Below are 14,817 nucleotides of genomic sequence, written 5' to 3'. Positions count from 1 at the left end.
CTGTGGGCAGAACTGAAAAAGTGTGTGCGAGCAAGGAGGCCTACAAACCTGACTCAGTTACACCAGCTATGTCAGGAAGAATGGCCCAAAATTCATCCAATTTATTGTGGGAAGCTTGTGGAAGGCTACCCAAAACGTTTGACCCCAATTAAACAATTTAAAGCCAATGCTACCAAATACTAATTGAGTGTATGTAAACTTCTGACCCACTGGGAATGTGATGAAAGAAATAAAAGCTGAAATAAAAAATTTCTCTACTATTATTCTGATATTTCACATTCTTAAAATAAAGTGGTGATCCTAACTGACCTAAGACAGGGAATTTTTACTAGGATTAAATGTCAGGAATTGTGAAAAACTGAGTTTAAATGTATTTGGCTAAGGTGTATGTAAACTTCTGACTTCAACTGTATATATACAGTACCAGTCAAAAGTTTGGGCACACCTACTCATTCATGGGTTTTTCTTTATTTTTTACTATTTCTACATTGTAGAATAATAGTGAAGACATCTTAACAATGAAATAACACATATGGAATCATGTAGTAACCAAAAAAGTGTTAAACAAATCAAAAATAGTCACAGCCTGGAGGTGTGTTGGGTTATTGTCCTGTTGAAAAACAAATCATAGTCCCACTAAACGCAAACCAGATGGGATGGCATATCGCTGCAGAATGCTGTGGTAGCCATGCTGGTTAAGTGTGCCTTGAATTCTAAATATATCACTGACAGTGTCACAAGCAAAGCACCCCCACACTATCACACCTCCTCCTCCATGCTTCACAGTGCGAAACACACATGCAGAGATCATCTCTTCACCTACTCTGCGTCTCACAAAGACACGGCGGTTGGAACCAAAAATCTCAAATTTGGACTCATCAGACCAAAGGACAGATTTCTGCCGGTCTACCACCCATTGCTCTTGTTTCTTGGCCTAAGCAAGTCTCTTTTTCTCATTGGTGTCCTTTAGTAGTGATTTCTTTGCAGCAATTCGACCATGAAGGCCGGATTCACGCAGTCTCCTCTGAACAGTTGATGTTGAGATGTGTCTGTTACTTGAACTCCGTGAAGCATTTATTGGGCTGCAATCTGAGGTGCAGTGAACTCTAATGAACTTATCCTCTGCAGCAGAGGTAACTCTGGGTCTTACTTTCCTGTGGCGGTCCTCATGAGAGCCAGTTTCATCATAGCGCTTGATGGTTGAAGTTCTTGAAATTTTCCGCATTGACTGACCTTCATGTCTTAAAGTAATGGACTGTCGTTTCTCTTTGTTTATTTGGGCTGTTCTTGCCATAATATGGACTTGGTCTTTTACCAAATAGGGCTATCTTCTGTATACCACACCTATCTTGTCACAACACAACACATTAAGAAGGAAAGAAATTCCACAAATTAACTTTTATCAAAGCACAACTGTTAATTGAAATGCATTCCAGGTGACTACCTCATGATGCTGGTTGAGGGAATGCCAAGAGTATGCAAAGCTGTCATTAAGGCAAAGGGTGGCTACTTCGATGAATCTCAAATCCCAAATATATTGTTGGTTTACTACATGATTCCATATGTGTTATTTCATAGTTTTGATGTCTTCACTATTATTCTACAATGTAGAAAATAGTAAAAATAAAGAAAAACCCTTGAATGAGCAGGTGTGTCCAAACTTTTGACTGGTACTGTATATAAAGATCCCTCCATGCCCTGGCCTATATTCACGGCCTATATTTTGTGATTTGGTCAAATTCTTAATGATATGTGAGTGTATATGAAAACCCCTAGGGGGCTCAGTCACAATAGCCACTGTGACTGTGAGTCCATGAGTGAAAAGTGACTTAGAGGTTGAAATCAAGGTTATGTAATCTCTCTTCATATCGTACAATGAATCATACCTTGGATTCCACCACTGTGATCCCCTTAATAAGCTTTGCTTGTTTAGCAACTCATTTATATTTCAAAAGCAGCTTTATTCATAATTAAACTTGAATATAAAACATAAACTCAGCTGTATTCGCTACAATTAGACAGATTGCCTTTTGTGCTCGCCTTCCTACTTGGTAGGATTGTGAATACAGTAAATATTTGAGAAAGCTTTTATTGTAAAATGAAGGTTCTGACAGGGTTGTTTGGCTGAAGTAGGCCTATTTTCAGGGTCGGAGTGGCTCTGTTTTTGGCATAGTGTCAAATGGACAGCATGGCACGCTGCTGTGAGTGTGCCGACGATGCCGTGTCTCAGCCGAGTCAGGGCCTGTTACATCATTCAACCTGCAGGGGCCTTCCTTTCTCAAACATGGGGAAATATGCAAAGGGTTAAAGTGTGCTGTCTGGAAAGTGAAAAAGTAGACACTAGATAGCCATTGTTTGTACCATCTACAAGATGTATGGGTAAGGGTTAAATAAAGTGTGTTAGAGGGTTTGACTCTGGGACTTGTACAATCTGCAGATATGATTGGTGTGAATTGTGAAAACAGTCTTGGTGTGAGGAGTGGGGAATGTCACTTTGGCTAACCTCTCGTTGAGGGCTTGTTTCCGGCCTTGTTGGGGGCGTCTGTGAATTCACAACATAAGGCTGTCTGGAGTGAGAATAGCGTTGAGATGTTTGCTTAACATTCTGGTTGAAATGTAAAAACGAGGCGAAGGAAAGAGATATCAAAAGTGTTTTGATGAAAACATTAACATAGCCCCTGACATAACTTAGAGGGAAAAGAGAAAGAAATATGAAAGAGGGGAACATGGAAAGAGACTGGAGGAAAGACGAATAGGAAGGTCAATACGAGAAAGACATGAAGTGATGGAGACAGATGAGAGAAGGAGAAGCAGATGGATGGGCAGAGTGAGTAGGAGTGATAGAGAGACACACTAGGAAGTGGAGACTACGAAAGATAGTGAAAAAGACAAACAGCCATGCCCTGGTTATTTCTGTGTGACCTAGCATCATGCTGACTGAAGCCAGAGCTTGGCTAATTGACTTCAGCAGTTGTAGTGGATCACAAAGCTTATTTTGCTCTGTTTCATGCCACGGCCCTTCTGCTTCAGGACCCAGGGTCTATCTGAAGAGCTGCCTGTTTGTTACGGCCGTCTGGTCAGAGGGGGAACCTGGGGACGAACAAAGGCGTGTCCAGGCCAGAGGGATTATGAAACTGATGGAATTAGCGATGTAGTATGAAGATATGGTCATATAGCACAGGGTTTTCTGAACTTTCTGGGTCCGGGGACCCCTTTTGTGATAGCAAATTCATTAAGGACCGCCTTATAATCATAACACAACTCGCGGTGCGATAAAAATGGCATAAAAGGAGACGTTTTACTGTGCTGTCTGCAGTGCATGGCTGGCCGAACCAAGTCTCGGCCCCAGGGAAAGAACATTTAAATAGCCCGCCTCTTGGCATCGAAGATATATTTTTTCCGTTTTCAAGCGAATTTCATGCAATTCATTTTTTTTTATATCATAGGCAGAGAGAAAACTTTGCAGTTTTAAAGATTACATTAAAGAACATTCATGTTCAAAACAAAGAAGTATTGAGTTGAAAAATGAATAATTGGTGGATATCCCTGTGAGCCTCCCAGGCCTTGATGCCCATGGTTAGTAAGAACCTACATTGTAGATTAATAATAATGACATTTTATTGTATTAGACCCTCTAAACGAATCCCTTGGCCAAAATGTGTTTCATCAGTTATTGTAACAATATTCATTAAAAAAAAGTTATTATTTATTTTATACATATTTAGAGATCTGGGCACGGCAGTACCTCTTCCGCAGACCCCATTTTGGGAACCTCTGGTGTAGCAGACCCTTTCATCCAATCCTTTTATCTACATTTTAGGCTATGGTTACAAATCGTAATAATAATCCAACTCTGATTTCTCTGAATGAGTGCATTGATTGGGGAGTTATTTACTGCGTAATGGACCAGTCCTAGATGAGTCTGTCCACTTCTTTCATTGAGCATTGTTGTTATGCGCGAAATGTGGACAACATGTGAAGAAGTCACATTGCATTTTCAGTGCTTTGAATTCAACTGATGCGGACGTAACAGCTTGCAAACATAAACAAGTTAACATCAACCATCTGACGACGGGCATGTTCTGGCATGTCCTCCACCGTCGAGTTACCCTGACTGACCCCTCTCCCCTCTCTCTGTCCCTCTCCCCTTGTTCTCTCTCCTCCCCAGATGCGAGGTGTGCCGTCCCCCCCTCCTATCGCCCCCATGCCCCTTCCTTTGCCGCTCCCTCCTACGACCGCCCCGACTGGAACCCCCGTCTCTGTGTGATCTCCGGAAATCAGCTCTACATGTTGGACCAGGAGGAGGTACTTACCTACTGCTGCACACACTATAGAAATACAATCCCACCCATCACCCACCCATTGACTTGAAAGGGGAATACCGTTCTAGGAGTAATATTTCTATCTATTCTATGGCTCACATTGCTGTATCATACTGTATTAGACTGGGTTGTTTGACATGGCATGAGTGTCTACAACACTGCCATGACAGTTTCTAAAGCCACAAAGTTTAATAAAGAATGACATATCCAAAAAAGGCTATCACCACAATTGACCCTTTAGGCGTGTAACTTTATTTGACATGACCTGACATTACATGGTATGCTGAGTACATTACATTGCCAATAAGCACTGTTTTAATTGCCTGAGGTTTTCCTGACCACATGACCTGACTAGGAAAAGCTCTGGACCGGGGTCCTAGATTTAACACAGTATCTCATGTACATGTTGGACCTGAAAGAGGCCAGGGTTCATATTATACACTCAAGGCAGGTGTCCTGGGACACTGTCGCCTAAGGCTTGCTTATGAGAGGTCCAGTCCTGCAACTATTGTTAGCTTACAATTTTGTGGCAAACAACTTTGGCACCAGTACGCCTCTATACAAGTAGGTCACGTCTGGCTAAGATGGGCATTGGGCCCAGTAACCGAAAGGTCGCTGGTTTGAATCCCCGAGCCATCAAAATACATATTTTGGTTGAATGCATTCCGTTGTGCAACTGACTAGGTATCCCCTTTCCCATCTGAGTGCTGATCTAGGATCAGTATATATTTTAGATCATAACAGACATAACACGATTACATGACCAGGTGGGACCAGATTCTAGATCAGCACTCCTACTCTGAGACACTTTAGGAATACGGGACTTTTTCAACCTGACTGTTTATTGCTAATTAAAAATATATATATATATACCTTAGATTACTTACTATATCATACTAAGTAGAGATTCAGCCTGCTAGCTAAGACCAGAAGGGGGTACTATTCCTTCACTTTTGTACCTGTATCGCCTTTGGACAGGTCTCTTTTTAAATATAGACCTTGCAGACAGATTTACAGATTTATATCCAATAAATGAATCCTAAAACACAATTAAAACACATAGAGGTTTTACTTACACACTTAAAGTCTATTACACTACAATAACAGTGTTCATAGTACATTTGATTGAGAGTATGAGTCTATTAAAGATGATGTAATGATGTAATGGAGTACTGTAGGGGTACTTGCAGGGTAGCTAGCTGCCAATATCTTTAATTCTCGTCTCTCAGAAGGAGGATAAAGAACCTTATGATCCAGATAAGGGCCTTTTCAGCTCTGGAGTAATGAGAAGAAGGCCCAGGTCAATTAATCAAAGGCTTATCCCTGTCTAATTGAGGCAGAAGCTATGAATGGATTTGAGACAGACCTGACGTGCCGATAGCCACCACATCGGAGAGAGGATGAGAGGCGATTAAATATTCATGCCTGTCACTCACCTCGTGCGGTGCGCGCGTCTCTCTCTCTCTCTCTCTCTCTCTCTCTCTCTCTCTCTCTCACTCACCTCGTGCGGTGCGCGCGTCTCTCTTTCTCTCTCACTCACCTCGTGCGGTGCGCGCGTCTCTCTCTCTCTCTCTCTCTCTCTCTCTCTCTCTCACTCACCTCGTGCGGTGCGCGCGTCTCTCTCTCTCTCTCTCTCTCTCTCTCTCTCACTCACCTCGTGCGGTGCGCGTCTCTCTCTCTCTCTCTCTCTCTCTCTCTCTCTCACTCACTCACCTCGTGCGGTGCGCACGTCTCTCTTTCTCTCTCACTCACCTCGTGCGGTGCGCGCGTCTCTCTCTCTCTCTCTCTCTCTCTCTCTCTCTCTCTCTCTCTCTCTCTCTCTCTCTCTCTCTCTCTCTCTCTCTCTCTCTCTCTCACTCACCTCGTGCGGTGCGCGCGTCTCTCTCGACAGTAGTCTTTGGCTATCCCACAGACGTGCTCTCTCCTTTCTTTCCCAGGCAGCTCCATTGAGGTGCCACTTTGTTTTGTGAATGACATCTGTCAAAAGACCCTTTTCTCTTCATTGCGACTTCTTCAGTCTCAACTAAGGGGCTGCTTGAGGGAATAACAGTGCTCTGGAGGAATATGTGAAAATATCTCACTTCACCATTGTGCTCTTCTGTGCTCCTCTATTTCAAATGTGCTCTATTCACCTCAGTAAACACTACAAGTGGTGAAAACTGGTGATGTTGAAGGCTTGACTTATGCATAGTCTGAATTAGCCTAATAGATTAAGTGTTCCCTTTCATCCAAGTACAGAAGACACTATACCTTCTGTTCAACACTTTGTTTGTGTAGCTTCCCCTACTTGCATACTTTCCACCTCAGAAGTCAATCTTAAAAGTGAACACTACACAATCCAACTGAACTTCACTCCCTAACAAAAAAACACCATGCTGCACTGCCATTGACAGTAGAAGAGCCCTGACCACTTCCCAGTGGGCTGCTGTTAGCCCTCTGTGCCCGTGGTGGGAGCGAGAGGAGAGGATCGACAGTGATGGCTGCCACTGATATGAAGTGACAGAGCCCCGCACTGTGTGCACCACACGCCACGCACCAGTGCCCTGTCCTCCAGTCATGTGCCCAGGCATCGCTCTCCCTCCCACTGTGCCCCAGTGTTATGCAAGCAATCAGAGGGCACTGTTTCCTGCTAGCACAGCGCTAGCACTAGCATGTTAGTATCCTCTCTCACTACTACTGAATCAAATTAGCATTAGCCTGCTAGGCTAATTCAAAATAAAGGGAATTAGAACAGGATTTGTTTCAGTATCAATGCATGGCCATTGTGTTGCATTCCCTGCCCATATGTTTGCAATGGCTTTGGCAGTGTTGATACTGTAAATTAATTCATTAGCGCCCAAGCCAACAATGCAGCGCCGTGGTGGCTTTGCCTGTAGCTACTGTTGTCACATTGCATAAAGCATGACTCAGGAGTAGTTAGCATTTTTACACATGCATTACCCTTGGGAACCCATTTGGAAACAGGGGGGATGTGGCAATTATGTAATAATAAGGCACACATGGATGGAAGGAGTCATGAGGAAGAAGCTCCTTCATTTGACAAATAAGAAGGCTTAATGCACTATACATTGGCAAATTGTAATGTTATTTAACAAGCGCTTTACTGCCTTTTGGCATCTGAATAACCATTACGAGCAACTGAAGTAAGCCATTTTCTAAAGGTCACCCGTATACATATTAGGGGTTATACACTGAGTGTACAAAACATTAGGAACACCTTCATAATATTGAGTTTCACCCTTCTTTTGCCCTCAGAACAGCTTCAATTCATCAGGGCATAGACTTTACAAAGTGTCGAAAGCGTTCCACAGGGATGCTGGCCCATGTTGTTGCCAATGCTTCCCAAAGTTGTGTGACGATGGCTGTATGTCTTTTGGGTGGTGGACCATTCTTGATACACACAAGAAACTATTGAGCCTGAAAAACCCACGAGCGTTGCAGTTCTTGACACACTCAAACCGGTGTGCCTGGCACCTACTACTATAACCCTTTCAAAGGCACAAATCTGTTGTCTTGTCCATTCACCCTCTGAATGGTACACATACACAATCCATGTCTTAATTCCTTCTTTAAAGTGTCTCCTCCCCTTCATCTACACTGATTGAAGTGGATTTAACAAGTGACATCAATAAGGGATCATAGGTTTCACCTGGATTCACCTGGTCAGTCTATATACTCAGTGTAAACTTGCTTTTTATCAAGGCAATTTGATTAATTTTCCTGGCTATGCATGTGTATAGTGCATTTAAATGGAGTTTATCTAACATTACAACTGAATGCAGGTATTGTGGGAAATGTCCACATAGGGGAGTAGTGGGACAGCTCTTCCACCAGTGCTCTGCATCATGCTCAAATTTTACATACAAACAATGAAGATCAACTTTGATTTGGAATTTGGTCGGATTTAGTACTTAGGGATGCTCTCTAAATGCCCTCTTTTGTCATTCCAAGACGCCAAAAATGGTCTTAAAATCCCTCTGTTTGAACGTTTCTCTTTGATTTTTATCACATGCCAGTAGCTGTGTCCAATGCCTGAGGCGAGGGAACATCTGTCAGTGATAGGATGTTATTGAGAGACTTGAGGACAGACAGTGGTGTTGGCCAGCCTAACCATTTTCCATACTTCCAGGGACACAGAGGCTAGTGTGTGCGTGTGTGTTTGTATGCGTGTGTGAATGCGTCTGTGTGTGTGCGTGTGTCGGGGGCAGAGGTAGTGGACTCAGCCGCTGTTTGATCACGACTCCGTTACAAAGTAATGGATTCACACCTGCCGCTCCATTAACCCCCCCCCCCAGACACACACACCACCCATATCCCCCACCCAGCCTACCCATCACAGCTGGGCCAGTAGTGACATATGGTCCAGGCAGCCTGCAGCATTGCTCAACTCTCCAAGCCAGGCCCCCTCTCCTCTCCCTCTCACTCAGATCTATGGCTTTCATTCTCCCTCTACTCACCCACAACCCACCATCCACCCCTCCTTGCAGTGCCTGAGCACAGTCATCTGTCTATTTCAGTCTTAGCCACTTCTGCTCCTACTCTTACCTCTGACTACAGTTTGCTGGATGCCGAAATCCAGTACAATTGACCTTCTTGTTAGCTATTAGAATGACCTTATGAATGAGCTTATCTCTGACAACACTCAAGGGAGCCAAGGTCTGCATGCCAGTATTCAATCTACTTTTCAATTGACTGAAATGGATTGTTGACTCGCCCATACAAAAACCAGAATACCCAGAGACAGAAACTCCAGGACGGAAATTGGGAAACACTGCTATACTACGTTACAATTACAGACGTTTATAGACAATTAGCATGCTTTCTTGCTCCCTGCAGGTTTCAATGCTAGACCACTGCCCCTGTGTGAGTGTCAGTGCGGGCCCCACATGCCCTCTGTCTGGTCTGCCAGTGTTGTGTGCCAACCTGCCTTGTGTGCCCGCTCATGAGCATGCCTACCAGGGACGGTGCCAAGGCCGTGTCAGGTCCCCAGCTGCAGCGCCACTGTCCTAACCAGCTCCCTCTGGAGACAGATGGCTCATATTATTAACATGTTAGAGAGTATATCTGTGTTAGAAGGATATTCCTAGAGTGTTATGGTCCAATAATGAAGTAAATTAGATTATATTGAGAAATAACCAAAAATAATGGGAATGTTATAAACAGATGTTAAAATTTGGTCTGACGCATTTAACAGTGTGCTCGCAGTGTATCATAAAAAATATATAAACAGCAAAGCAAAGTCTTTCCGTCCATATAATTGCTCAAATAAAAGGGCAGGCGATAAAGAAACAAGCTTTTATGCATGCGGGTGCTGGACTCATAAAGATTGGGTGTCTTATAATACATTTTTCATTCAGGAACTCATTCCGTAACTAGCAATATATCTGTCCTGAGCGTAAGATGCATCTCACAACATACTCATTAGTATGCACTAAGTGGAAAATACGAGCATAATCAAATACACACTTGATTTATGGTGTGTGTATCCCTGATTACCCTTTAAAAAAGAGGTAAACGTCAACAAAACGAATCCTGCCACCGATAGCGCTGGGAGATGTCTTCCGGTTACTGGGCTATGGGGAATTGTATGGAGTGCTGTGCTCTGTGCTGTGCATCCACTAGATATGTCTAGCGCAGTAGACTGCATGTTATGTATGTTGGGGGGTTGGGGGGGTGGGTACTGTCGCCTGCAGTGGGTGTATGTATGTATTACACTTTTATGTCATCCATATTGTGCTGGAAGCCCTGCTACATGTCTATAATTTACAGCTGGTCATACGGTTAAACGTGGTCATGTAACCAGCCGGTGACCATCACACACATACAGTACCAGTCAAAAGTTTGGACACACCTACTCATTCCAGGGTTTTTCTTTATTTGTACTATTTTCTACATTGTAGAATAATAGTGAAAACAAAACTATGAAATAACACAAATGGAATCATGTAGTAACCAAAAAAGTGTTCAATCAAAATATATTTTATATTTGAGATTCTTCAAAGTAGCCACCCTTTGCCTTGACAGCTTTGCACGCTCTTGGCATTCTCTCAACCAGCTTCATGAGGTAGTCACCTGGAATGCATTTCAATTAATAGGTGTGCTTTGTTAAAAGTTAATTTGTGGATTTTCTTTCCTTCTTAATGCGTTTGAGACAATCAGTTGTGACAAGGTAGGGGTGGTATACAGAAGATAGCCCTATTTTGTATGGGAAGAACAACTCAAATAAGCAAAGAGAAATGACAGTCCATCATTACATTAAGACATGAAGGACAGTCTATCCGGAAAATGTAAGAACTTTGAAAGTTTCTTCAAGTGCAGTCGTAAAAACCATCAAGCGCAATGATGAAACTGGCTCTCATGAGGACCGCCACAGGAAAGGAAGACCCAGAGTTACCTCTGCTGCAGAGGATTAGTTCATTAGAGTTAAATGCACCTCAGATTGCAGCCCAAATAAATGCTTCACAGAGTTCAAGTAGCAGACACATCTCAACATCAACTGTTCAGAGGAGACTGCGTGAATCAAGCCTTCATGGTCTGAATTCGCACACACACACACAAATTCCTTATATTAAGCAAACCAGACAGCAAAATGTTCTTGTTTTTTACGTTTACAGATAGCCAGGGGCACACTCCAACACTCAGACATAATTTACAAATGAAGAATGTGTGTTTAGTGAGTCCGCCAGATAAGATGCAGTAGGGATGACCAGGGATGTTCTCTTGATAAGTGTGTGAATGGACCATTTCCCTGTCCTGCTAAGCATTCAAAATGTAACGAGTGCTTTTGGGTGTCAGGGAAAATGTATGGAGTAAAAATAAACTAATTCTCTTTAGGAATATAGTGAAGTTAAAGTAGTCCAAACTATAAATAGTAAAGTAAAGTAGAGATACCCAAAAAACTACTTAAGTAGTACACACACACATCAGTACTATACCATGGATAGCCATATCATATTTAGCTTATGTTGACTGGACTCAATTGTTTTTGGAATCTTTTAGTTGCCATTGTATTCAACTAACCATTAGCATAGGTGATTTGATTCTGTTGAAATGTAGAAGTTAAAATGGTGCTGGAATAGTGGAGGCAGCTCCTGTTTTCTTTGCGACTTGCGGTAACTCTCTGTGGTTCTAAATCATTTCCATTTCCATTTTAGTCATTTAGCAGACGCTCTTATCCAGAGCGACTTACAGTAGTGAATACATACATTTCATCCATTTCAAACATTTCATACATTTTTTCTCCGTAAATCAATAGTTGTTTAGTGGTCCAAAAATGTCAGAAACATTAACTGCTTGACCATGCTGTAGGTCATGTAACTGTTTGTTACATGCAAAATGCTTTGTGGACTATACTGGACAGGGGTTGCTCTCTGGTTTTGTGATGAAACAATGGTGTGGTTGAATTTATTCAATTTCTTCAACCACTGTGTCTTCTTATTTTTTCAGCTTTAGGCCTATATATCACGGTGTCAAGGCATATGAACTAACAGGTTATACAGCAAACAATGTAATTATCACAACACATACCAGTAGGTTGTAATATGGCGATTTTTTCCTGGCTTGGCTTCCCCAGTTATTTTTGCCCACGCACCACTACTGCTCAGTGATATACATTTCAAGATAGTATCCATTATGGTCTTCAGAAAATATAGCCTAATGCATTGTGCGTATTGACCTGACCTTGTCTCTCTGTGCATATGCAGGTACACCCTTTGTTGATGCGCGAGCGGCGCTCCGAGTTGCACAGGAACAAGCTGCTGCGGAGGACAGTCAGCGTTCCTGTTGAGGGGAGGCACCATCCAGAGATGGGTGAGTAGGCCATGGGCCCTTCTATCTCTCTGAATTCTTTCGGATAGAAATACAGTCAATAGAATGGGCTTGGAACCTCTGACCTTAAAACACAAATTTAATGTTGTACTTCCTGCTATTACTTCCTGCTTTACTCTTATGGGGACCCTCGCAATGGTTGCCAGTCCACCCATTATGGCGTCATTGACTTGAATGGGGAGGCCCGTTCTACTCATTCTAGTTCTGTGTTTCTGACTCTACCTTTCTCTGCCTCTCTACTTCTTATATTTTGTGATTCTGTCTTTCTTACTGCCTCTCTGACTCGTTGTCTCTGCCTCGTTGCCTCACTCCACATCTCTCACTCTGCCTCTCTGTACAACGTCTCAGCATTGATACACTCCCATCGTCCACATAGGGCAACTCTCCCCACAACAGTCTTGTGGGGATACTGCAATAGGCCACTCCCTCCATATTTGACATGAACTGTCCAGGTCTACTGACTCCAGAAGAGTGATGGTCATCACACTCTAAGCATGTCTATGGTATAACATATGTTAGCCAACAGCCTTCCATTGAGAACCATCTGCAGTGAGAGCCCATCCATCCTGAGGAGATGCCCATACTGAATGGGATGGATGCCCCCCAGGCGGCCAAGGCCCCCCAGGCAGCCCATTAATGAGCTGATTAACAGAAATCTGTCATGCTGTCATCAGAATTCCACATTTACGGAGTCAGTGTCAAGGGAACTGCTTGTGACACACTGACCCATTTCAGAAAGACTGTGACCTACTGCATAACTTGGAACTGAGATAAGTTAGTGAGATCATCATTGGGATAATCCCAGAGTGAGAGTAGATTTGGATGCAAGCAAGTGAGTAGATTGGATACAAGCAGAGTAGATTGGATACAAGCAAGTGAGTAGATTGGATACAAGCAAGTGAGTAGATTGGATACAAGTGGATTGGATGGGATAGTGAAAATCTGTGTATAAAAAAAATCTTTGAAAATCCAATTTTGACAAGACTTCAAAAAAGAAAAATAGGACACAAAGGTATGGAATCAAAATGACAGGCTAAACTGTCCAATGATATGCAAGATGGAGATAGAGTATTGTTTGCTATGGGGGATGAGGTCCAATAGACCTTCCGATGTTGTCCTCTACTCACTTAAGTGCTTCATTCCAGGGACACATACAGTACAAGTCATAGATTACTCTTGTGTTACAAAAAAACAAGATTGAATTTGTATGCATCAAATGTGTTTATGTACTGTCTCTATACTTCAAACGAATTTTCATTTATCATCGTTTTGATAAATGAAGACACTTGACAACAATCCCAGCTGGGTCCTGATGTAATGGCCATCTCTGATGAAGACATTTGGCTCTGCATCTATGATTAGGGACGCATAGGATATTTCAATACGCTCTTTGGATTGGATACGGAAAGTTACTCAGACGCAATTAGTCTACTTCCCCATCCACTTCCTTGTATTGCACCTTGAAAGCACGGAAATGGTTAAAGTTGGAGCAATCAACATGCAATTAAGGCATTCATCTTGGTAGATAATTGCAGTGTGCTGTAAATGTTTTATGCAAATATCTATTGTAATTAGAACTTCAACCTAAACCCTATCCACAGAACTTCCAACCCAAAATGTTTGCTCTGTGCGGAGCTGTCCAAGGTACTGAAACAGCTACCAATCTTAGTGGATTTTAGCCCATGTTGGGCCCTCTGTCCATGGTGTTCAAACACCCTATGTACCCTGGACACATTTAGGTACATATAAGGTACAGTAGTTACAATAAGGAGACAAAGGCCTCCCGAGGGGCGCAGCAATCTAAGGCACTGTATCGCAGTGCTGAGGTGCCACTACAGCCTGGGGTTCAAGCAGCACAGCTTGGCGGGTCATTTTTTGAAGGATGCATGTCTTGACATTCGCCTGTCCCGAGCCCGTTGGGGAGTTGCAGTGATGAGACAAGATCGGAACTACCAATTGGGGAGAAAAAAAATAGGTAAAAAAAAATGAATTATGAAGAAAAAAAATGAATAGGGAGACAGATTGTGTGGGGCAGTAGTACCAATAGTGGAGTATAGGGAATCTGGCTTGAATAGCAGTTGCTGCATTATGGTAGAGGTACTGTATCTATGCTATGTTGAATTGTTGCAATTACAGTAGCATGCATAATGAAAACTATAAACACTATAGAGTAAAAAGTGGTAGTATGTTGTGTACTGCTGCAAAATGTTAGATGCCACGTTTCTGAGTCATTCAGCCATAAAGGGAAGTTATTGAAACTGTGTAGCTGGGGTTGTTTCTGTAATGTAGGGCGTTTGTGTATTTACTGGCAGGGTAAGTTACATTTGTGTTTACTTGTCATTTTGGGCAGCTCAAAGAGCAGGTCTGACCTACCACAAAACCCCTGTTTACCATATCAGATGTTAACCAAGTGAAACTCAGGCTGTTTCAAGCAGACCACCATAGTCCCTGTGCCAAGGAAGCACAAAATTATTACCGCCCCGTAGCACTCACGTCGGTAGCCATGAAGTGCTTTGAAACGTTGGTCATGGCTCACATCAACAGCATCCTCCCGGATACCCTAGACCCACTCCAATTCGCATACCGCCCAAACAGATCCACTCCACACTGCTCTTTCCCACCTGGACAAAAATAACACCTATGTGAGAATGCTGTTCATTGACTATCC

The 14,817-nt window shown here is 42.8% G+C and overlaps 1 protein-coding gene across 8 annotated transcripts in view; it reads left to right on the top strand.

The window, feature by feature from the left end:
- LOC106581894 (ras/Rap GTPase-activating protein SynGAP) overlaps window positions 1-14,817 on the top strand; it is a 110,783-nt gene that overhangs the window by 16,529 nt on the left and 79,437 nt on the right. For all 8 annotated transcript variants that reach the window (XM_045703172.1, XM_045703185.1, XM_045703177.1 and 5 more), the window contains exons 2-3: window positions 4,169-4,305; window positions 12,026-12,131. In XM_045703172.1, coding sequence (XP_045559128.1) covers window positions 4,169-4,305; window positions 12,026-12,131 — 243 coding nt within the window. The remainder of the gene's footprint in view (window positions 1-4,168; window positions 4,306-12,025; window positions 12,132-14,817) is intronic.

This window comes from Salmo salar, chromosome ssa02, assembly GCF_905237065.1.
Source record: "Salmo salar chromosome ssa02, Ssal_v3.1, whole genome shotgun sequence".
NCBI classification, from domain to species: domain Eukaryota; kingdom Metazoa; phylum Chordata; class Actinopteri; order Salmoniformes; family Salmonidae; genus Salmo; species Salmo salar.
The sequence above is the reverse complement of the archived record's forward strand: the minus strand, read 5'-3'. Positions and strand labels throughout refer to the sequence as shown.